Source organism: Callorhinus ursinus, unplaced genomic scaffold, assembly GCF_003265705.2.
Source record: "Callorhinus ursinus isolate GAN/ISIS: 27379988/994484 unplaced genomic scaffold, GSC_fseal_2.0 scaffold51, whole genome shotgun sequence".
NCBI classification, from domain to species: Eukaryota; Metazoa; Chordata; class Mammalia; order Carnivora; family Otariidae; genus Callorhinus; species Callorhinus ursinus.
The window spans coordinates 6109232-6133793 of record NW_027397113.1 but is presented as its reverse complement, the minus strand read 5'-3'; the positions used below and the strand labels follow the sequence as shown (position 1 = coordinate 6133793).

The 24562-nt window shown below is 41.3% G+C and overlaps 1 protein-coding gene and 1 long non-coding RNA gene across 2 annotated transcripts in view; one reads left to right on the top strand and one right to left on the bottom strand.

The window, feature by feature from the left end:
* The window catches only part of MAJIN (membrane anchored junction protein), a 28313-nt gene extending 3751 nt beyond the window's left edge, over positions 1 to 24562 (bottom strand). The window contains exons 1-8 of the mRNA XM_025878691.2: positions 24373 to 24562; positions 16255 to 16372; positions 9505 to 9550; positions 6921 to 6996; positions 6624 to 6749; positions 5293 to 5324; positions 4890 to 4978; positions 3612 to 3675 (exon numbers count right to left, since the gene is read on the bottom strand). Coding sequence (XP_025734476.1) covers positions 3612 to 3675; positions 4890 to 4978; positions 5293 to 5324; positions 6624 to 6749; positions 6921 to 6996; positions 9505 to 9550; positions 16255 to 16355 — 534 coding nt within the window. The 5' untranslated portion in view covers positions 16356 to 16372; positions 24373 to 24562. The remainder of the gene's footprint in view (positions 1 to 3611; positions 3676 to 4889; positions 4979 to 5292; positions 5325 to 6623; positions 6750 to 6920; positions 6997 to 9504; positions 9551 to 16254; positions 16373 to 24372) is intronic.
* LOC112829228 (uncharacterized) lies at positions 116 to 5073 on the top strand. The gene is made up of 3 exons (XR_003209680.2): positions 116 to 454; positions 3349 to 3410; positions 4976 to 5073. It is a non-coding gene; the product is annotated as an uncharacterized lncRNA (long non-coding RNA).

Genomic DNA, 24562 nt, shown 5'->3' with positions numbered 1-24562 from the left:
GGACTTGATGGACGAGTGGGATTTTGTCATAATGAGGGTGAGGAGATGGTCAGAGAGGGTAGGGCATTTAGAAAGGGACATGATGTACAAAGGCACAGTACGTTAACAAGTAAATGTGATGTGCGTGGCTACAGCTGGGGCAGTGTAAACATAACTATGGCCTAAGCAACCAGCACACTAAACTCAATCTTCTCCCTGGGCTACTCCTTTATAGATATTCTTTCGTACTTTGAAGGGGACATCCTATCACCTGGTTCCAAGCCCACAACATTTCCAGTTGACACCCTGATATTCAGAATCATGGTTCATATGTTTTCTTTGGAATTCCCTGCCAACTGGCCACTCCCCTCACCTGGAAAGAACCTGAGGGCCTGACTACCTAGCAGTGCTGAGAAGTTCCTTGAGCCCTTGTGCTGGTGAAGAATTCTACAGCAAGGGACTACAGACTGTCAAGGTGGGTCAGGAGGCAGAGACATGATAAGCCTCTAGGAAAATTAGGATGTAGCCCCCATCCGAAGCATAAGCTGTATTTTTCTTTTTTAAGATTTTATTATTTTTTCGAGAGAGACAGTGAGTGAGCGAGAGAGAGAGCACAAGCCAGGAGGAGAGGCAGAGGGAGAAGCAGACTCCCCGCTGAGCAGGGAGCCCAATGCAGGGCTTGATCTCCAGACCCTGAGATCATGACCTGAGCCGAAGGCAGACACTTAACTGACTGGGCCACCCAGGTGCCCTAAGCTGTATTTTTAAGAGAAACTTTTCCACAAAACTGCAAATTCCAGAACACACAGGCTGCTACCTAAGTAATATTCCTGTAAACGTGAAAGGGAACTCTGGGGAGGAAGGAAACCATCTCTTACCTCTTCTAAGTCTCCAGGTACACTGGCTTAGAGGGGGACAGCTCTGATTTGTAGCTTGAGGAAATGATTCTTACAAATTTAATGACACTATGGTTTGGAGCTTAAATTCTGCTGCATTGGCCCTAATGAAAGCATCTCCTTAGGTTGGCAGTGGGGAACAGAAGGGCAGAGGCCCTGGGGAAAAGGTAAAGATCTCCCAACCAGGGGAGATTCCCCTCATGAGATAGTCTAGCATTTGTGCTCTCCTGAGAACTTGACAAATGTCTTTTTAGGCAAATGTCGTAAGAAAGGAAAAACACAGCCTGAAGTAAGACTGAGAGTACCATCTGCGACATCCAACAAGACATAATGCACTTACAACCCAACACAAGGTTGTTCTCTGTATGGTCAGGGCCCGATCTGCTTAGAAGTACAGTTCAAGCAGAGGTGGCAAAAAAACAAAAAAACTACCCACATGATAATGTTTTACTTCTGAACCATTCATCAGCTCTCCCCCACTTTTTATCCTTACAAAGTCTGGATCTCTAGTCTGGGACCTGAAGTAATAAAGGGAATTGGCCTGCCTTTCCTTCCCATTCTCCCCAAAACACCTCTTATGAAACAGAGACCTTATTCAGATATGTGCCATGTTCTTCTAAGCTTTCCCCGTACCAGATCCCACTGGTGTCATGTTCAGACATGACAGTCCACACTGATGTGACCCGACACCCTGAGTTCCCCAAAGGGGAGAGAAAATATTAAGCATTGGACCATAGGAGCAAATTCAATTTTTCCAGCTCAAGTGACTTACACTGAGAGTCACTGTGATCAGTCTAATTCAGGAGAAATCCTCTCTCTGGGAACAGGGTCTACAGTGCAGACCGTCATTGGGCTTTGAGTCAAAATCAATAAACATGTTCCTTTTGGGTTTTTTTTCTTCTCATTTTTTTCTAAGCCCAGTATCAGGTTGAAAAGGTAATTATGTTGAGTAAGAAACTGTGGGTACTGTTCTTGAGGGAGATGATGTGTCAAACTAAGAATAGGAAGGTATGAAGGATAGAGAGTGAGGGCAATGTTCTTTTAATAGTAATTATCTTGGTTGTGTAAAGCGTCTTTGTTCTTCAGATCTTCATGTACTCCTCCTGTACTTTCTCATTTCTTTTTCTTCCTTCTTGAAAGGATGGGAGTATAGAAGAGGGCAATCATCTGCCTATAGTCACTCAGTGGGCCAGATGGCTTTGCACAATGGGTCCTGTGCCCTGCCCCTACCCACAGAGGCAGAGGTCCGAGTCCCTAAGGGTTCCCTCTTCCCCCAGTAAACAATAAGTTACTGGAAAGAAACCAGGTTTTACGTGTTCGCATGCACCCCAGCAACTAACACAATACCTTGCAAACAGGAGGCAGAGTAATAATTTAGATATGAAAATTACTTTACTTTTCTACTTTAAAAATGTTTTAGAGAGGGCGCCTGCGTGGCTTAGTTGGTTAAGCGACTGCCTTCAGCTCAGGTCATGATCCTGGAGTCCCGGGATCGAGTCCCGCATCAGGTTCCCTGCGTGGCAGGGAGTCTGCTTCTCCCTCTGACCCTCCCCCCTCTCATGTGCTCTCTCTCTCTCTCTCAAATAAATAAATAAATAAATCTTTTATATATATATATGTTTTAGGGAAATCCTGTGATCTTCAAAGTGGCATTAAGTCCTTCATGATCCAGCCTGTGCTGACCTCTTCAGTAACATTTCTTAGCACTCTACTTTAACTAAGCTCCAGGTACACTGGCTTGCAGTCACCAAATGCACTGTACTCTCTCCTCTTGGCCTTAGTTCTTTGAGCTACCCTGGGAACCCTCCCTCACATCCACCTAATTTGGGTGAGGTTCTCCTTTGTGGTTCCTTTGTTCCCTGTACTTCCTTTATTCCTGTATGTAGCACATCAATCAATAATTGTCTGCCTAGCTTTATACCATTGGCATTTTTAGAGGAGAGCATGATATCGCTAATACTTGGCACACAGTAGACACACAGTAAGTCTGTTGAATAAATGCTTATATAGATATACTGATCATGCTATGGAACTTGGGAAGGTGAGGGAGGTGAACTGGGAGTGTTTAAACGCTGAAGGTCAGAGCTACTTTAGAGCAATAAGTGAAAAGTAAGAAAAGAGCACAAATAACAGCTATTTCAAGAGGGGAAGAAAAGAAAAAGAGTGCTCTTTTAGAGACTACCATGGAAAAGCAGCTCCTACTACCCAAATGGAGTAGCAGCAAATATAGAAATATCTAAATGGAACCTCACAAATGAAATCCAATACTATCGGGGCCAGCCCATCACTGCCCTAAATGAAGTTTTTTCTTACCAGTACCCCATGCGATACATGCCTAGCTCCTCTATAAAAACTAGATGTTCCCAGGCTCAGACCCCAGTGTAGATGATGGCAAAAAGGTTTCTAAAATGAAAAAAATTCTCTACCGGATCCCACCACAATTCAGCAGACCTGTTTTCTTATCTCACTGCAGAGTACAAGAAGCAGCTTTTTAAGCTGAGAAGAAAAGACCTTTTAACAAAAGGATTCATCGATGTATGTATTACGTGGCCACTTTGGGGACAGGTTGTGGCAAGGGTGGAATGGTTGGATGCTGCTCTGCGGATGGTGAAACCTGAGAATGAGTTCAGTCAGCTCAGTCTGTACTTAGGACCAAGAAGTGCTGGTAACAGGAATCCCGACCTGTAACAGAGCAGGAACAGCCAGAAGCCTGAAAGCCTCCATTTTGGTGCTTACCCTCCTGGTTTCCATAAGGGGCTTCTTTTTGCTGGGGCCTTGGCTGGAAATCCCCATCTTGGCCCTGAGGTGAGGGAAAAGCCCAGGAAATGTTACTGGCAGCAGCAACATCACCACATTTAAGCAAATGTGGCCCAAATGAATATTTCAGCAGGTTGGCTATTTTTATAACACTCCTGGCCTGCAGAATAAATTGTGTGGCCAAATTCTCTTTGGGTGCTGCTTTAATTCACAGCAGAATCCCAATTTGAGACATTTAGTGATCTAGGGATTGAGAAAGGAAAAATGCGATTGACAGCAGGTAATCAGATTCTGAAGTACTTGTCTGCATCAAAACCCAGAGGAAGGCAAGATCTGAGGCCTCATCCCCATGGAAAATTCAGTCAAATAGAACCGAGCAAAGCTTCACACCCCTAAGTACCTTCACATTCCACCTGGCTGGGAAAGAAATTTCCTAACTCTTCCCTGACATGTGCATTTGGAGGGTAAAGGGCTCGGCTCCCTCATGGCCCACCCTCACTGCTGTGTGCCCCCATGGTCCCAGGAAGGGAGCAGCTGCTCTCTGTGAACATGGGCTGAAAGCACATTGGGCTGGGGAGCAAACCACATCTTGGATTATTCTAGCTGCCCTCTTTGGGTGCTAAAAAAGAATGACTGTATTACCTTACTGACTCACTCTGTCCCTGACAGAGATTCAGAAGAAGAAAATAAGTACCCTCCACAATACCAACTTTGACATGTTAGGGATGTGTTCAACATTGCCCCTAATGTTCTGGCATCTCACGCAGTAATTGATACATAACCTCTTGCAGACATTTCCATTTTAGCCTACTCCATCTCTTAAGGTAGAATTCCAAAAGTTTACTGCTTACTAGGTAAAATAAGAATTATATTTTATTTTTTTCTCACTCTCTTGAGGGTTTCTCTGCATTCTTGTATAATATTCTGGGACTTCTTAAGTCTTAGGCCTTCTGGTAGTATGACCATACTAAATGCTCACTGAGTAGGACTTGGATTCAATTGTATAGATCTGATCGCATTTCCTTCCAGCCATTGTCTGAGGAACAGAAGAATCCTACTTTGCTGAGGAAGGAATTGTGTTCAAATTGTATTGCAAATATCAACTTGTCTCCTTCCCTTAGTCCACCCATGGAAATAGGCAAGTACCAATGAACCCAAGACAAAAAGTGACTCACTGAAGGACAAGTTGCCTGGCAGCAGTAGCTGGCAAAGCCTAACCAGGATGCAGGACTTAGACTCTCTCCCAACCCCACTGACCTGTCCAGTGCTGGCCTGCTGGGGGAGCTGGGCACTTCCGCTCGTTTTCGTTTCCTCATCGTGGCTCCTGTTTTCCTCTCTGCTAGGACCTTCAGAGAGGAACCCAACTCCTGTGACTCCTTTTCCAGAGCTGTTCACAGTTCATGAGGGCACAGTGAAGAGAACTCCCCATCTTTAAATTACCAAAAGTGACTTTTAACACCAGCTTTTCAAGTAAGGATAGACATTCTGTTAGAGACCGTCTCAGAAATCTGGCCATGAGGAAAAAGATGGTCTCATGTATACAATTCTGACTGCATCTGAGCAGCAACAAAGGGGCAGAGGAAGAGATCAGAGCAGAACCTTTTGGACAACACAAGGCAATAAAGGCAACTGTCATCTTGTACAGAAAAGGCAAACTTACCAATCCAAGAGGACTGTCGTTTATTGGCTCCCCTACAATAGGAAATTTGAATGTCATAATGGATCAAGATGCTGTTCACTTGGATTTCTAGCTATCATTTAGTTCTCAGAACTGGTCCTAGACAAAAACCTCTGTGTCTGCCCTTCTCCTTTCTGCCTGGTACCACTTTTGCTAGAAATATAGTGTCTTCAAACTCTCCTCCTCCCGTTTCAGAACTATTGTCATCTACAAGCTCAAAAGTATTACATTCATACTGTATTCTAATGATATGCCACTTAAAAGGGAGTGATTCTTACTAAAAGAAACAAGGCAGAACTTCAGACATCAGTGATAAATGAACTGGGGAGATACTTTGAGGCAAGGCCTTTGCACTCTTTTCCAACTCAAACTGGCAGGTATCTATTTGTCCCTCTATGTTTAAAAATAGAAATGGCCTTCAGAGATTAAAAACTGGGAGATGCCGGGGTGCCTGGGTGGCTCAGTTGTTAAGCGTCTGCCTTTGGCTCAGGTCATAATCCTAGGGTCCTGGGATCGAGCCCCGCATCGAGCCCCATATTGAGCTCCCTGTTCAGCTTGAAGCCTGCTTCTCCCTCTCCCACTCCCCCCTGCTTGTGTTCCCTCTCTCGCTGTGTCTCTCTCTGTCAAATAAAGTCTTTTTTTTTTTTTAAGATTTTCTTTATTTATTTGACAGAGAGAGACACAGCGAGAGAGGGAACACAAGCAGGGGGGAGTGGGAGAGGGAGAAGCAGGCTTCCCGCCAAGCAGGGAGCCCGATGTGGGGCTCGATCCCAGGACCCTGGGATCCTGACCTGAGCCGAAGGCAGACGCTTAACGACTGAGCCACCCAGGCGCCCCTAAATAAATAGTCATAAAAAAAAACCAACTGGGAGATGCCTTTAAGGATACCCCTAAGGTGAAAGGCACTGCATACTCTAAAATGGAAGGAAGTATTTTTATATAATAGATCGCTTTCACTGAGTGATTACTGTCAGTCAGACTTTGTACTCCTTTCCATCTACCAGTATTTATATATATGTAGTCCTTTTAACAACCCAATGAGATAGGTGCTATTATTATTCTTCACCATTTCACAAAGGAGGCACAGAAAGACTAACTAATTCATCTAAGGTCATACAACTATTAAGTGGCTAATCCACCAGGATTTGAACTAGGCAGTCTGGCTTGGAGCACTTTGTTCCTAACCTCTGCACCGTGCAGTGTTTGGGCCCAGTCTGGCTGACCATTTTGCCATATTGAGCTTGCACTGCTAACCATGGACATTCAACCTTCCCTATTTCTTCTCTACCACTAACTTCCATCATTCTACTTACCAGGTGACGGGTTTTCATGAAACCATTTCATCTCCACATATAGAGTGAAAACGAATGGATAAGGGACTAAGACAATTTCCCTATGTTTGAATTTCAGGTGGGACACTCTCTCCCATTTGCTTTTATCTGGGAAATGGTGCTAAGGAGTGAGGAAAGAAGTCAGTCAGTATGAGTCCTTGAGTACTATTTTAGGGGTAAGACCCTCTCCTTTCCCTGGTTTGCCCCGTGGGTTTGCTGCTTCCATTGGAATCTACAATGCGACCTGCAGCTCGTTTCTATCCAGAAATGAAAGGATACAGGGAAATATAATGAAGTGCTCTGTAGCAAATGGCTGCAGATTGTCCAAGTTTCCCAAGACTACACGAATAGAATCCTGAGAAGAAAAAAAAAGTTGAAATGACTTTAATACCGTCTGGTCCCAGTCAATCTTTCCATTTCTACCTGTCACTGTTTTTTCCATACTCTATATTCTATTAAAGCTGAACTACTTGCTGTTCCCCGAACACGCCTTCTGCCTCTCCATTTCTGTGTTCTTGCACAGTCTGTTCCCTCTGCCTGAAATGCCCTTTCCACCCACCAGCCTATGTCCAAATTCCACCTATCCTTTAAGGTCCAGTTCAGAAGCTATCTCCTCCAGAAACTTTTCCCTGATTTCCCAAGTTGTAAATTAACTATTAGTCTCAAACTTCACAGCAGTTAGCCTTGAGTCTTTACTACATCCCATCCAGATATGTTTTTTCTTACTGAGAAATCTCCTTGAGCTAGAATATATACCTGATTTATTTTAGCATCCCTTCTATGGTGTCTACCTCAGTAAGTGTATACTGACTGACTGACTAATACTAGTATTTATTGATACGTAGTTATTTTACTTTAGCTTAAGTTCAACATTTTCTTCTACTCTTTTCAAATCTTAATTGATTAGTCTCTAATTAACCTATGCTTATTAGTATACACCAACTAAACAATTTGGTATCATAAAAAGACTACTGGATTTCTATGGGGGAAACATCTGAACTTCAGTCTTAGCTTTGTCATTTCATCTCTCTAAGCCTCAATTTCCTTGTATTGGGCTCACAACAGGTAGAAATGGTGCCTTATTTATCTTTGTATTCTCTGTACTACCATAGTATCTGGCTTATAATTTTAAAGTTTATTTATTTATAATCTCTACGCCCAACACGGGGCTCGAATTCATGATCCCGAGATCAAGAGTCATACGCTCCACTAACTGAGCCAGTCCGGAGCCTGTGGCTTATAATTTTAATAGCTAATATTTATTGAATAATCATGATGTCAAGTGTTATTATTTTTATACATATTAACAGTCACAGAGACCTTATGAGATAGGCACTTCTCTTATCCCCATTTTATAGACAAGGAAACCGAGACAAAGAAAGGTGAAATAACTTATTCAGGGTTACACAGATAGTAATGGTGGAGCCAAGATATGAACCCAGGCAGTGGGGTTCCAGAGTTACCCTCCTAACCATTAGGCTCACTGCCTATCAATAAACGTTTTCTGAATAAATAAAAGAGGATGGTAACATCTAACTCAAAACTGAGAGTAAGAACATATAAGAAGCACTTTGAAAAATTTGGTAGGATTATAAATGTAGACAGATGCTTTCTAGTTATGATGTACTGAGCTACTTACTATGCGGCAAGCATTGCACACATCTATTTCTAATCTTCACCACAATCCTGGAAACAGGTATTATTTATTAACTTCATTGACAGGTAGGAAAACAGGCTCAGAGAAAATAGGTAACTTCCCCAAAACCCCAGTGTGAAGGCAGAACTTAACTCATATCCAGATGTGACTGGCTCGAAGGTCTATGCTCTCTCCACTTTACTATGCTGCCTTGAGCTGTTCTCTGCCAGAATTAATTGAAGCAGAGTGAAATAAACTTTCCTCTGCTCACAATTAAAATAAGCAGAAAACTGTCATGGTCCTACATTAAAATAATTGTTATTTATAATGATGTCTATGAGCTCCTGCAAGATTCTAATGTATCTTTTAACACTTAGCCAAAGAGCTATAGATAGATACCTTTAAGGCTATGACTTAAATTTTTGGTTGAAAGAGTTTTGTTTGTATATTTCATTGTATTCAAATTCTTTGAAATCTGGCAGCAGATGTCTTCATAAATTAGAACAGCCATAAATCACTGAGTTGTGAACGTAGAAGAGAAATAACCTAGTTTAGCACTCTCATTTTATGTAAAGGCAATTAAGACCAAGAGAATGATTTACTGGGGGGCGCGCAGCTAATCAGTAGCTCAGCCAGGGCTGGAATCCAGGGCCAGCATCCAGAGCTCTAACTCCTTGGACAATGCTTTCACCAATTTACAAAGCTGTTCACTTGCTCAATCTTCTTCCTGTGGGAGAACCTAACGCTGGGTAGAAAAGGAATGAAAATGAAGTGGGAATAAAGCAAATTGCAAATGTTTCCAATTAAAGTGAAGACACAGCAGTCTTGTCTGTGTATTTACAGCTGAGTTTCCTGAACGTCAAGTACCAGGCAGTGGTTGGGAGGGTGAGGCTTCCCAGAGCCCTGGAAGGCGGCAGTCTTCCAGAAGCTTTCTCTATGCTGGCTGCCACAAAAGAGAGCTGAAGAGGGCTGGGAACTCTGGTGGAAACAATAGAACTCAGCCTCAAAGGTGCTGACACTTCAGCTAGAAGAACTGAGAAAGGATACAGGCTTTAATTTCCCTGGAAAAACAGTGAAGTTTCTTTGCAGAGGAAACATGGCAGGGAGAAGCCAAGTGATCAAGTGGAGGCTGTGACTCAGTTCACAGGAAATAATTAAGATCTGGATATGGACACATCTTTGGTTTAAAGAGTAACTTTCCCAGAAGTTGTCTGCATCTTTCCCTACCTCCAGCTCCTGGACGATGACTTCCTTATTCTCTATCTCTTCCCCTCTAGAAGGTAAACAGATAAGACATAAGTACACCAAGAAGGAAAACTCTGAAGACAGTAGACTCTACGGTCAGTAAAGAGAAGACAGTAGAGTAAAAATGACACTTCCATTGAGCTACAGAAACATAACTAAGTAACAGTTGTGTGTGTTGACTCAGGGCTCATGGGAAAAAGTTATCACTTAGGTGGTGTAATCTGACAATCGGTAGAAGGATATACCAAAATATCTTCTTCATTAACCTGCCAAGACCTGACATTTCCACTGTGAAAGTTAATAGTTTGTTAGTCGAGTTGTACTCAAGTGTAGTCTATGGACTCCCAGGTGTCCTCAAGACCCTTTCAAGGGATCTCCAAGGGCAAAACTATTTATAGTAATAATAAGATGTTATTTGCCCTTTTTTGCTGTGTTAATATTTTAATCGTTAGCACAAAAGCAGTGGAGGGCAAAATTGCTGGTGCCTTTGCACAAATCTAGCCAGTTGCACTAAACTGTAAGTTTAAATTGTGGTCATTTTAACTACCACACAGGAAAAAAAAAATCCAGCTTCATTTAATGTATTTGAGGAAGCAGGAAAAAATTAATAATTTTATAAAATCTCAACCCTTAAATACACGTCTTTTTAATACGTTATGTGATAAAATGGAAAGTACTCATACAGCACTTCTGCTGCACACTGAAATACGACGGTTGTTTTGAGGAAAAGCACTTGTGCAATTGTTTAAATTGCAAACTGAACTAGCTGGTCTTTTCATGGGATGTTGTTTTACTTCAGTGATCAGTTAACAGACAAACTACAGTTGTTTTCAGATTTAGGAATGTGACATTTTCTCAAAAATGAGCTTATCAATTCAAGGAAAGCAACGGACAGTTTGTGTCAATGATAAATTTTGGGATTTCAAGCAAAAATTTGAACTTTGGAAAACTTCTATGCACCACACTGAGGTTGATAACTTTCAAATATTTAAATACTTTTCTGAGATTGGTAGGGATATTAGCAAATATGATTATATGATATTGTATAATGAAATGAGTCGACATTTGGATGATCTATATAAGTCAGTGAACCAATATTTTCCAAATGACCAATGAAACACATCATGTTACAAAATCATTCTAGGTAAAAGATTCACTTACAGAACAAGACAGACCAATAGCTTTCAATGTAGCAGAGTTCAAAAAGTTCACTGATACAATTCAGATTCCATATTGCAACTAACCTTTAAAAAACTACCACATTAAAGGAGAGCCTGGGTGGCTCAGTTGGCTTAGCAACCAACTCTTGATTTCAGCTCAGGTCATGATTGATCTCAGGTCTTGGGATCAATCTCCGTGTAGGCCTCTGGGCTCTCTGCTCTGTGTTCAGTGCACAGTCTGCTTGAGATTCTCGCTCTCCCTCTCCCTTTGCTCCCCAAACCTGCCTGCCCATTCTCTTGCTCTCTCTCTAGACAAATAAAGCCTTAAAAAAAAAAAAAAAGAACAAAACAAAACAAAACAAAAGCTACCACATTAGGGAAGCCTGGGTGGCTCAGGCAGTTAAGTGTCCAACTCTTGGTTTCGGCTCAGGTCATGATCTCATGAGACGTGAGATAGAGCCCCAAACCCGGCTCTGTGCTGTGTCTGCTTGGGATTCTTTGCCTCTCCCTCTCCTTCTGCCCCTCCTCCTGCTCACGCACAGGCACACATTCTCTCTTTCTCTCTCAAATAAATAAATAAAATCTTTAAAAAGAAAAAGACACTCCCTCTGCCTCTCCACCTGCTCTCTCTCAAATAAATAATGTTTTTAAAAAACTACATTAAAACAAAACAAAACAACTACCACTTGTTAATTTTTAATGCAGGGTCAAAGAAGAATATCCACAATAATCTGTGAAGGCTATTATCAAATTCCTACCCTTCCCAACTACAAATCTATGTGAGACTGGATTTTTTTCACATAACTCAACCAAAAAAAAAAAAAAATTCACAACAGATTGAATGCAGAAGCAGATATAATCTAGCAGGCCTCTAGTAAACCAGACACTAATGAGATCTGCAAAAATTTAAAACAATGCCAATCTTCTCATTAACGTTTTATCTTGGAAAATATGGTTATTTTTAATAAAAATGTGTTAACATTTAATGGATATATTATTTTAAATTAATATACTTTAAAATTGCGGTAAAATATATACAACCTAAAATTTGCCATTTTAAACATTTTTAAGTATACAATTCAGTGGTATTAATTACACTCATAACCATGGTATGCAACCATCACCACTACTTACAAAGTTTATCTTCCCAAACAGAAACACTGTACTCATTAAGCAATAATTCCCCATTCTGCCCTCCACCCACCCTGGTGACCCCTAGTCTACTTACTTTTTTTTTTTTTAAGGTTTTATTTATTTGACAGAGAGAGACACAGCAAGAGAGGGAACACAAGCAGGGGGAGTGGGAGAAGAAGCAGGCTTCACACTGAGCAGGGAGCCCAATGTGGGGCTCGATCCCAGGACCCTGGGACCATGACCGGAGCTGAAGGCAGATGCTTAACAACTGAGCGACCCAGGCACCCCCCAGTCTACTTTCTATCTCTATAAATTTTCCTATTTAATATTTCATGGAAGTGGAATCATACAATATTTTTCCTTTTGTTAGTGGATTATTTCACTTAGCATAATGTTTTCAAGGTTTATCCATGTTGTACCTGTATCAGAACTTCTTTTGCAATTTCTTCTTATGGCTGAATAATATTCCATTGTATATATGTATATACCACACATATAAGCGCATTTTGTTTATCCATTCACTAATTTGATGGACACTTGGGTTGTTTCCATCTTCTGGCTATTGTGAATAATACAGCTGTGAACAGTGTTGTACAACCACCTGCTTGAATCCCTGTTTTCAATTCTTTGGGGCATACACCTACAAATGAAATTGCTGGGTCATATGGTAATTCTATGTTTAACTTTTTGAGGAACTGCCAAACTGTTTTCCACAGCAGGTGCACTACTTTATACTCCTAAAAGCACTATACAAGGTTTCCAATTTCTCTACATCCTTGCTAACTGTTAATTTTCTGGGTGGTCTTTTTTGTTGTTTTTTGTTTTTTTATATAGCTATCCAGGTAGGTGTAAAGTGGTATCTCATTGTGGTTTGGATTTGCATTTCCCTAGTGACTAATGATACTGAACATCTTTTCATGTGCTTATTGGCCATTCGTATATCTCCTTTGAAGAATGTCTATTCGTCTTTTGTCCATTTTAAAATTGGTTTATTTTTTTGCTGTTGAATTGTACTTCTTTCTATATTCTAGACATTAAACTCTTACCAGATATATGATTTACAAATATTTTTCTCCCATCTGTGGGTTGCCCTTTAACTCTGTTGATAGTGCCCTTTGATGCACAATTAAAAAAATTTAGTTGGGGCACCTGGATGGCTTAGTCGGTTAAGTGTCTGCCTTCGGCTCAGGTCATGAGCCCAGAGTCCTGGGATCGATTCCTGGATTGGGCTCCCTGCTCAGCAGGGAGTCTGCCTCTCCCTCTGCTCCCCGCCCATGCTCTCTCTCGCAAATAAATACATAAAATCATTAAAAAAATTGTTTTAAATTTAGTCAAGTCCAAATTTATCTAATTTCTTTTGTTGCCTATGCCTTTGGTATTGTATTTAAGAAACCACTGCCAAATTCAAAGTCATGAAGATTTGTCCCTATATTTTCTTCTAAGAGTTTTATAGTTTTAGCTCTTAAACTTAGATCATTGATTTTTTAAAAGATTTATTTATTTATTTTTAGTGGGGGAGGGGCAGAGAGGGAGAAAGAGTCTTAAGCAGATTCCACACTGAGTGTGGAGCCCAACATGGGTCTCAATCTCATGACCCCAAGATCACGACCTGAGTCAAAACCAACAGTTGGTAGCTCAACCGACTGTGCCACCTAGGTGCCCCTAGATCTTTGATCTATTTTTAGTTAAGTTTTGTATATGGTATAAGGTAAGGGTCTAACTTCATTCTTCTGCATGTGGATATCTACTCTTCTCAGAACCATTTATTAAAGAGAAGAGACTGTTCCTCCCCTACTGAATGGTCTTGGCACTCTAGTCAAAAACCAATTGGCCAGGGTGCCTGAGTGGCTCAGTGGGTTAAGCAACTGCCAGGATCAGGTCATGATCCTGGAGTCCCAAGATAGAGTCCCGCATCAGACTCCCTGCTCAGTGGGGAGTCTGCTTCTCCCTCTGCTCCTCCCCCTCTCCTGTTCTCTCTCTCTCACTCTCAAATAAATAAAATCTTTTAAAAAAATTTTTTTTAGAAACCATAGATGTGAGGGTTTATTTCTGGGTTCTCAATTCTATCCTATGGTCTACAAAGTTGTCCAAAGGCCATACCATACTTTTTGATTACCTGTAGCTTTGTAGTAAGTTTTTAAATTGGGAAGTATGAGTCTTCCAATTTATTCTTTTTTAAGATTATTTCAGCTATTCAGGGTCCCTTGAAATTCCGTATAAATTTTAAGATGGGCTTGTCCATTTTTGCAAAATATGCCACTGGGATTTTGATAGGGATTTCACTGAATCTGTAGATTGCTTTGTCATCTTAATAATATTATGTCCTCCAATCTACAAACACAGACATCTATTAATTTAAGACTTTGATTTCTTTTAGCAACTTTTTGTAGTTTTCAGTGTATAAGTCTTCCATCTCTGGTTAAATTTATTGCTAAGTATTTTTTTCATATTGATGCTATTGTAAATGGAATTGTTTTCTTCATTTTGTTTTCAGATTGTTTTTTGCTAGTGCATACAAATACAACCGATTTTGTATGTTGATTTTGTATCCTGAAACTTTTCTTAATTCATTGATCAGGTCTAATAGTTTTTCTGTGTACGTGTGGATTCTTTAGGATTTTCTACATGTAAGATCATGTCTTCCACAGGGGCGCCTGGGTGGCTCAGTTGGTTAAGCGACTGCCTTCGGCTCAGGTCATGATCCTGGAGTCCCGGGATCGAGTCCCACATCGGGCTTCCTGCTCAGCAGGGAGTCTGCTTCTCCCTCTGACCCTCTTCCCTCTCGTGCTTTCTATCTCTCATTCTCTCTCTCTCTGAAATAAATAAATAAAATCTTTAAAAAAAAAAAAGATCATGTCTTCCACAGATATAGTTTCACTTCTTCCTTTCCAATTTGTATGCATTTAATTTCTTTTTCCTAATTGCTCTGGCTAGAAACCAGTACTATGATGAATAGAAGTGATGAAAGTAGGCATCCTTGTCTCTTTTTTAAAATTTTATTTATTTATTTGACAGAGAGAGACACAGCAAGAGAGGGAACATAAGCAGGGGGAGTGGGAGAGGGAGAAGCAGGCCTCCCACAGAGCAGGGAGCCCAATGAGAGGCTCGATCCCAAGACCCTGAGACCATGACCCGAGCAGAAGGCAGATGCTTAACGACTGAGCCACCCAGGTGCCCCACTGTTTTTGATCTTAAGGAAAATGCTTTTTTTTTAAAAAATGAGTATGATGTTAGCTGTGGCATTTTCATATTTGGCCTTATCATATTGAGGAAGTTCCCCTCTATTCCTAGTTTATTGAGTGTTTTTATCATGAAAGGTTGCTGGATTTGGTCAAATGCTTTTTCTCTTTTTTTTCTTAAAGGAGGTAAAAGTTTATTGAATACACCTCAGGGGGGCAACAGGCAGGACAGCAGAGGAAAGGCTGTCTGCCTCAGATGCTTTTTCTTTAGCAATTGGGATAATTATGTGATTTTTCCCCCTTCATTCTATTAATGCAGTGTACTCTATTGGTTGACTTCTTTTTTTTTAAAGATTGTACTTATTTATTTGAGAGAGAGAGAGAGAGCGTGCACAAGCAGGGGGAGGGGCAGAGGGAGAAGCAGACCCCCTGCTGAGCAGGGAGCTCAATGCAGAACTTGAACCCAGGACCTTGGGATCATGACCTGAACCAAAGGCTTAACTGACTGAGCCATCCAAGTGCCCCTATATTGGTTGATGTCTGTATGTTGAACCATCCTTGAATTCCTGGGGTAAATCCCAGGTATGTGAACAATGCCAATCTCCTCACTAATTTTTTAGAAATATAGTTGTTGTTTTTTTTTTAAGATTTACTATTTATTTTAGAGACAGGAAGAGCAAGAGCAGGGGGAGGGGGAGAGGGAGAGGGAGAGGGAGAGGAAAAGAGAGAATCTCCAGCAGACTTCCTGCTGAGTGTGGTGCCTGATGTGGGGTTTGATCTCATGACCCTGAGACCATGACCTGAGCCGAAATCAAGAGTCAGATGCTTAAGTGACTGAGCCACCCAGGTGCTAGAAATATACTTTTAATAAAATATATTATCTGTTAACATTTAATGATACATTATTTTTAAATTAATTAATAAGTATGTTATTTTAATGTTTCTGTTTTAATCTTTATATGATACATATTGACAGGTATAACCCACATAATCAAGACCTCTTTGGGATCCTCGATAATCTTAAGAGTGCAAAGAGATCCTGAGATAAAAAATCATGAGAACCACTGCTCCAAAGATATGCCATCACTAACTTAGAAACTTACCTGAATAATAATATGTGGAATATAAAATATCTGGGAGAGTCCTACAAGATGCTACTTCAGCCAGTCCCCTGGACTGAGTGAAGGCAGAGAAGGGATGACCTGTTGGAATGTACTAACCTGTATTTGCAAAGGCTACTCTCCTAGCTTTAAAATTACCTGATGTTGTTGCCATATCTAATTTTGAATTTATACACATTGGGTCCTGCATGAAGAAACCTCGTCTCTGGAAACGGGAAGGTGAAGGGTTTTAAACTCATTGCTTCCAAATGATAGCCTAATAAAACAGAAATATTGGAGAATTATTAAAAAGCTAAAAATGGTTCCTTATCAACTTTATGGTATAGGAAAGACAGCCTGCCCAATATATAGCATCTCTTCATGAGTAAAATGTCCCAACACTCAGCACCACTGTCCCAGGCTCAGTTTTTATACTAATTTTCTGTATTAATCACTTGGACCATTCTCCTACCTGCATGGGGAAGATATGGTGATTGGGGATAATCTCTGTACTTGAAATCAAAAGACGTGAGTTCAAGGTTTGTAGTTTACCTTACACCTCGGGCAAATCACTTCTCTCCATGAGACTAGTAATAGCAACATCTGATGACTCACAAGGTTTTTGTTACGATTAAATCTCCCAAATATCTCTTGAATCTCTTCTCCTCCCTTGTCCCCACTTTCCCTGGAACCTATGCCAGTGTGAAGAGGGCTCAAGTCAAATAATTAAACAATCCAAATGCACCAATAGGTGGCATAATTAGAAAGACCTCTGCTGTTAATTTTAGATGAAGTTAAGGGATGAGCACACTTTCCAGCCACAGCTAACACAGCAAATAAGGATGTACACTAATGTTTTCCAGTGCAGCCGAGGAATGCCTTATCTTTCCTAGCTCTCAACCACCCTTCCTCTTCACTGCTTGTGAGATTGCCCTGTGCCACAAGAGTGCCTACTATCCTCCTAGCACTTAACTAGTTTCACTTTTCCTATTCCAGAATCTCTGCCCACTTAAGGTCCTCTCTGAGGGAAACTGGGGAAAGGGGGCATGTCTCTTCTCCTCCAAGAGGGCATTTGGTACACACTCAGAAGTAAGAATCAAGCACAGTAATTAGTGATTTTCTAAGTCATCAGGACTTTTCTGTGTCTCTTTTTACTTGTAGAGATAATAAACCCTGCATTTTCTGTCTCTTCATGTGGAAGTTTAAGTAATAAATAATGAGATTTGAGGTCCAGAGCTCCTGAGGATAAAAGCTACCTACACACAACACGAAGTATTGATTTCAGAGGCAGCTAAGATGGGGTAGACAGACAGGCACAAAGAGAGAATAATTTAGGTTTGAACCTCAGCTCCAACGTCCCTCCTTGGTTTCTCTAGGCCTTGGTTTTCTTGCTTATACAATAATAACAACAACTAACAACAGCTTTTTGTTATGCCCTATTGTAAGTGCCTTACATATCTCACTTAATCCTCACAATAAGCCTGAAATCAATAGTCTAAATTTGATAGATAAGGAAACCGAGGCACTGAGAGATGAAGTAACCTCCCCATAGCTGTATGAAGGTTGGAATCAGGATTCCAAAGTGAGGTAATATAAGGCCAGACTTGATACTCTTATCTACTTTTCCACTCTGCTTTCTGAGGATTTTAGTACCCCCCCCAAAAAAAAGATAATATAAAATCATTTTGTAAGTACTAAAATATTATGTACATGTAAAGGACTATTTTCATTATTCTTTCCTCCATATTACCCCAATACCATTTCTACTCAGCAAAGAAAACTCTTGTATGGTGGAGTCAGGAGATCTATGTGCCCAAAGCATGGAATTTCCCACAATTTCCAAAGTTCATGTCTGGGACTGCCAGTAAAGAGGTATCCCAGTGTCTGATCTCGGCTGCTTTGGATTAGAATGACAGGAGGCTGGAGTCAGAGCCCATGAGACTATTTAGACTAGAACTGCAGTCAAAAGTGAAAAGATATAGTTGGTGCCAACTGCAAAGTTACCAGAGGGGAAATATTGTTCATATCCTGAAAAAAAAAAAAAAAAAAAGCTTGCTGATTCTCATGTCCAAGGCATGGCAGGAACCCAGCTAGATTTGATTGTGTTTTTGGTGCTAAGGTGACTTTTCTAAGTAGGAAAGGAGTGCACCTGGTGAGACTTAGGTTGCGGCCACAAAAATTTAGCTTTTAGTTATTCAGGGGGTTCTCCTACAATGCAGTCACCTCTCACCACAGATTGAGGGCTGGGGGGATCAGAGCAAAGGAAATGAAGGACATTTGCTGGAAATGACAATCCAGGGAGGAAACTTCGTGTATTGCACCACAGCTGGCTGTCTGGAACAGGTAAAAACAGCCCTCTCTGGCTGGAGCCTGCCTGTTAATTGCTGGCTGCCTGGTTCAGAAACAAACACCACACACTAATTACCTCATTTGAAAATAAAGATTAGACAGCATAATCCAAAAGAACCACATAGTAGTAGTGGTTCAAAGATTTCACAAGGTTATTTTCCAACATGAGTACTGCAGTCATGATGACACTGTGGGATCTTAACAGATGAAGAGTCAGACTCTCAACCCATTTTTAGGTGATCAAAAAACATGATGGGTTTAAAACAAAACCAAAAAAAGTTTAGAGGCAATATGCATTCGTTGGAAAGACATAAGATTTGGAATTGGAGGATCAAGGCTTGAGTCCTAGCTCTGCCTCTTATTAGTCATTAGACCCTGAGCAAGTCACTTAGCCTCATCATTTCTCAGTTTCTACACCTGCAAATGGGAATCCTATCTACCCCTGGAATTGTTGAAGGATTAAATAAGATTATATTGTAAACAGCACTTCATAAACTGTAGAGTATTATATAACCATTAGCTGTTTTGATAGATTTGAAGTTTCTCTCTTAATGCTTCACTAGCAAAGCAAATTTAAGAGAGGAAAACCATCTTTAATCTCAGTGCAAAAATTTGACACATCCCAATCAAGAACCTTTCTTGATTTTTTCTGAAAATTCCCAATAATTAGATTTAAATGACACATTGGCAATGATGTTAGATTTTTAAGGGTTTTTCGTAATTTGTTTCACATAAGGAAACATCTAGGTCAATGCATAGAATCTAAAGCAGGACTGATGCTATATGAGGATAATGATATTAACTATTGAGATGGAAGGAGATGATAAGGAAGTACTGTCACTAAATATATCTGGCGACACTTGATGGAAAAATCCTCCACAAGGTTAAAGAATAAAAGAGCTTTCATAAGCATTTATTCAAAATACATTTACTGGGCAGATCTAATATGACAGGCTCTGTGACCAATGAGTGTGGGCAACAACATAGGGAAATCCCACTGATACTGTGAATTTACTACCCAAGTTTTAAAACTGAGATTGAAGACAGATGACCAGCTTCTCCTTCCGCCTTCACAAATCCTTGGCTGGTCTCAGAGGTCTGCCTGGCTCTACTGAAGTGTATTCAGACTAGAGATTCTATAGTAGAGAATACTTCCAGACTCATGGTTGCCTATAGCCTGAAGTGGCCTTTGTTTTAGAGGGTACGAGAAGAAACTGATTTCACCAAAGAAGGAAATAAATTTCACAAGGTTACATAACTCAGTATGGAACCAGGATTAGCACTCCCCAAGACTGCTGATTCCTTTGGCCCACACATTTTCCATTACAACACATCACTCTGTCAGTCACTTTATTACACTATAAACCCTGGTCACTCCCATAATTGTGGATGACTCAAGATAAACTCAATCTGGGCACAAAGGCATCAAACCAAAATGTTAGCTTTTCTGATTAAATGTTCTTAGAATTATTTCTTGGAGGTGTTAAAGGGTCACATTCACATTTGTTTGTCTTCAAGCTCTATTTTCAAAAGGAACTATTCTGTTTCTTCACCTTGCCGGGTGACTAGGATGGCTGATGAAATAATGCAGCTATAATTGCTTACTGTAATGCTCTACACATAGATTATTCTTTAAAAACAAAACAATGTGTTAAGATATTGGACAAGAAGAGACTAATCTAAGACTACTCAGGATACTTTCATGCTTCTCGATGTCATTCTTTCTCATTAGGTTTCTTCCTACTCTTTAGACACAATCTTTAAAATGCTCTTGGTATTTGTTCAGGAATAGATTTGCTCTTGGAACTATCAGATTTTGTTTTGTTTTGTTTGAGAGGGGAGGAGTGACTAAACCTTCTAACAGAGAGGTAGGAAGATGCCCCAAAATGAAACCAAAAGGCCTACTGGGACAACTCAATAGACCAGAAAGGAGTCTAAGTTAATCTCTCACGCTACCTTTTGCACCTAAGTGCCACTTCCACCTACATCTTAACCATTCTAAATGCTACTGGAAAAACTACCTTTGGTCAATAGGTCCAGAACTGTGCTCCTTATTCTGGAAAAGCAATAGAATGGTATCTCATCTCACCATCCTGCCTAGTAGTTGTGGCTTGTTTAATGACAACCTATTACATTCACATCACACTGCAGCACTCTAAACATCTTCCCAGCCCCAGGAACCCAAAAAGCATTTAGATGTAAAACTGCAGGCAATGAAAGACATTTTATTTTTTGGTTACACCATTGGGTGAGTTGCCCTGAAGCAGTACATGTAGGGATGAAATATTTAAAGAGGGGGGGAAAAGCATCAGTAGTTTCTGAAGGGCAAATGGTAGAGAGAATAGGTAGAGAGAAAGGAACATCTTTTATAATTTGAGCTAAAAACTCTTTGAGTCTTTGATGTACATATCTCAAGGGTCTTAGTGACAGAAGAATGATATAGGAAAGTGTAAAAAGAAAGCTTCTAAAATATACAGCTTTGTTCTTGCCATGAAACAATGGCATATTCTGAAATTAAGTTCATAAGAAAATTAAAATACTTTTTATGTAAAGAGAGCAAATTTCACACAGGAAATTTGAAATATTTTACTAACTTTAATCCAATACTGGTGAGATACTGGGGAGATAAGAATTTTATTTACAAAAAGATATATCTGGCTTAAGATCATCATCTAATTTGGCCAAGATCATACAAGAGCAAGACTAAAACGCAGATGTATTGCTAAAGCAAGACAGTCTAGCTGATTATGAACTGGCCTAGACTCCATATTAGCCTCAATTCTTTACATTTTATCACCTAAGCCTAGCTCCAAAATAACAAAATCAGTTATTATTGCTAAGAAACATAAAGCTTTGTACTTTGAAAAACCATCAAACCATATGGATCTGATGGTGAACAGATCTTAACAAACAACCTCATATTTATGAAGCACTTTCAGTGTATATAATGCTTTCCTATCCTTATCTCACAAGATCAAAGAACTTCTATTAAAGTAGGAAGGGCAGATTCGGCTACCTTATACTCTAACTGCTCTCCTCACTTTTACCTGATTTGGTTCTCTCAATCTCATGTTCATTCAACATTCACTCAGCTCACAAATATTCGAATACCTACTATGTTCCAGAAATGAAGTGTCGGAGACACGGTGGAGAAGAGTAAGAACTTGGTCCTCACCTGCAAAGAGCTTACAAATAATTTTAAAGTTTGATGACTGCCACAAAAAAGAATAGGGTGATGTGGCAACATGATAGAGAATCTAACCCCAGAATGGAAATCATGGAAGCCCACTCTAAGTAACAGACTCACATCTGAGGGATGAGTATGAGTTAGGAAGGCACAAATAAGAGAATGGGTCTGGGGTGGGTACAGGAAACAGCAGATGTAAGAGTCCTCAACTGGGAAAGAGCATGGCACTTTCAAAAGAGAGAAGTATAGTAACCCAGAACATAATGGGCAAAAAGGACAGTGCTATGACATTAACTCTATACAGATAAGCAATGAGTTAGTCAGCATACATCGGAGAGTCTACTATGCACTAGGCACTGTTCTGAGCCTGTTTAGAGTAGGTAACAAGAGAGACATGATAACTTGTCTTTAAGGGCTTACATTTTAGTAAGTATGGAGAGCAACAATAAACATATAAATATATAAATGTAATTTGAAGTACTCCAAGTACTATAAAGAAAATAAAATAGGGCTTTATAGTAAAGAGTGACCGGGAGGCTGGTTTAACTACTGTGGCCAGGGAAGGCCTTTTGGACAAGATCACAATTGAGTTAGGCTTTAATGGAAAGTGGAACAACCAGGCAAAATCAAGGGGAAAAGCATTCCAAGCAGGAAAAAAAAAAAAAACAAGCAAGCACAGATGCCCTGTGATGGGTGGTTTAATGGACAAAAAGTTCAGTGTGACTGGAGCACAGAGAATGAAGACAGATTAGAGGAAGATGAAGTCAGAGATAGGCATAAACCAGATCATTTAAGGCCTGTAGGCCATTGTAAAGAGTTCAAATTTTATGCTAAGGGTTTTATAAAGAAAAGTGAAATGATTTATGCTTTAGAAAGATGAACTGTACATGGGGCACTCTGGTGGATCAGTTGGTTAAGCGTCCAACTCTTGATTTTGGCTCAGGTCATGATCTCAGGGTCACGAGATAGAGCTCTGCGGTGGGCTCCAAACTCAGTGGGGAGTCTGCTGGAGACTCTCTCTTCCTCTCCCTCTGCCCTCCCCTACCCCCCACCCATGCACTCTCTCTAAAATAAATAAATCTTAAAAAAAAAAGAAAAAAGAAAGATGAACTGTACAAGGATAAGAGTAGAAACAGGGAACCATTCAGGAAGATTTTGTAGTAATCCTGGGAAAAGATGCTGCTGATTTTGACTGGGGAGTCTCAGTGGTTAGCGACTAGTTGAATTTGGGGTATATTTTAGACTGATGGCCTAGGTGTGGGAATCAAGGATGGCTCTTATGTTTTTAGCCTTTGTTATTTTATTAGGTGGATAATGGTACATACCCTTTACTGAGATGAGGAAGGATTCTAGGGAAAGAGATCTGGGGAGAAAACTCCACTGTTCTGTTTTGGTTAAGTCTGAGAGGACTATTAGACATCTCGGCGGATATGCCAAGAGGGTGGTTGCCTAGTGTACAATGGAAGGAAATCAGGATGGAAATATAAATTTAACTCATCAGTGTTTAGATGGTATTTAAAGCTACCGAACAGATGAGATCATCTAAGAAGGTATAGCTAAGAGAAGGGATGAAGGCCTTACTTGTAGTCCAGGTTATGGCTTGCGGAGTCTACCCTAAGAGCAATAGGAAGGCACTGAAGCGTATAATAAAGAAATGACCACACAGATGTGAGTTAAAGCAGACATATTTATATATCTGGCTGTAATGTGGGAAATAACCCCGGACAAGAGCAGATAAAAAAGGACCAGGACCAGCCTGTGGTTCAAGGCGGAAGCTAGTAAGTAGCCTGGTCTCGTCACTGGTGTGGAAGACGCCTAGGAAGTTGTCTAGCTACGACTGGGTGAACTGGTGGGGGGAGGCGGAGAGAACAAAGATGATTCCTAGTTGCTTGAGCAACTTATTGAAGAGAAAAAAAGTGCCACTTCCTGGAAAAGGCAGCCTTAGAAAGTCAGTTTTTGAGGGGACGAGGTGAAGTCCTTACTGGGCCATGCTCAATTCCCAGGTGCCCGTTTTGAGATCGCCAGAGAGAGATTTCAGGTAGCCTGCTGGGGTACTGTGGTAGGTCGGCTACCTGCGGATGTGCAGAGGAAGGAACGAAAGTTCGGAAAAGCCAAGGATGTACAGCAAGGTATGCCCGCTTGAATCTTTCCACTTTCTCAGATGCCAAGATTCAAAACCCGGAGGCGCTGAACACAGAAGTCTCACTGAGGGCCATGACTCAGATCTCTACCTCCGAGGTTCAGTCAGGCATTCGAAGGCAGAAACTCACTGAGATCGCTAAGACATGATGTGACAAGAAATGTCTCAATGGGACAAGTCTTGTTTTCATGGCAACCGCGAAGCCGGGGTCAGAGGGAGGCTGCAGGCCAGAGCGCACGCTTTCCTTCCGGGGAGGGTGGTGTTCCAAGCGGGGCGGGGGGGGCGGGGGGGGCACAGAAGCAGCTCCGGGCTCCGCGCCGCTCAGCCGGGGAGGCGGGTCTGCGCCTGGCGCCGCACAGGCCGCCGCCGCGCCGCTCCCCGGCCCTCCCTCGCACCCTCGCGGCCCGCAAGGGGCTGTAACTCTCGCGGGCAGCTGCGGAGGCAGGGGCTGTAACTCTCCGTCGGGGGCAGCTGCGGCGCCGGGGCTGTAACTCTCCCTCGGAAAACTAAGGCAACGAAGCGCCGAACTCAGGGGAGCACCAGGCCGCTGTGGGCCGTTACCTCAGGCCCAAGAACTTCCCGGGGGCCGGCGGGCTCTTACACAGGGTTCTTCGCGCCTCATAAAAGTGGCCTTGGCCGAAGCTGCCACTAGAGTGCGCCCGGAAAAGGAGCTGGCGTCGACTGCGCACGAAGCGCGGCTCCCGAACTCACTCAGCCTCTCGCCCGCGTTTTGGCTCTTGCCGCGCGCCCGCCAGGCGTTCTGCGCGCGCGCAGCTGCGCTCCTCACACCC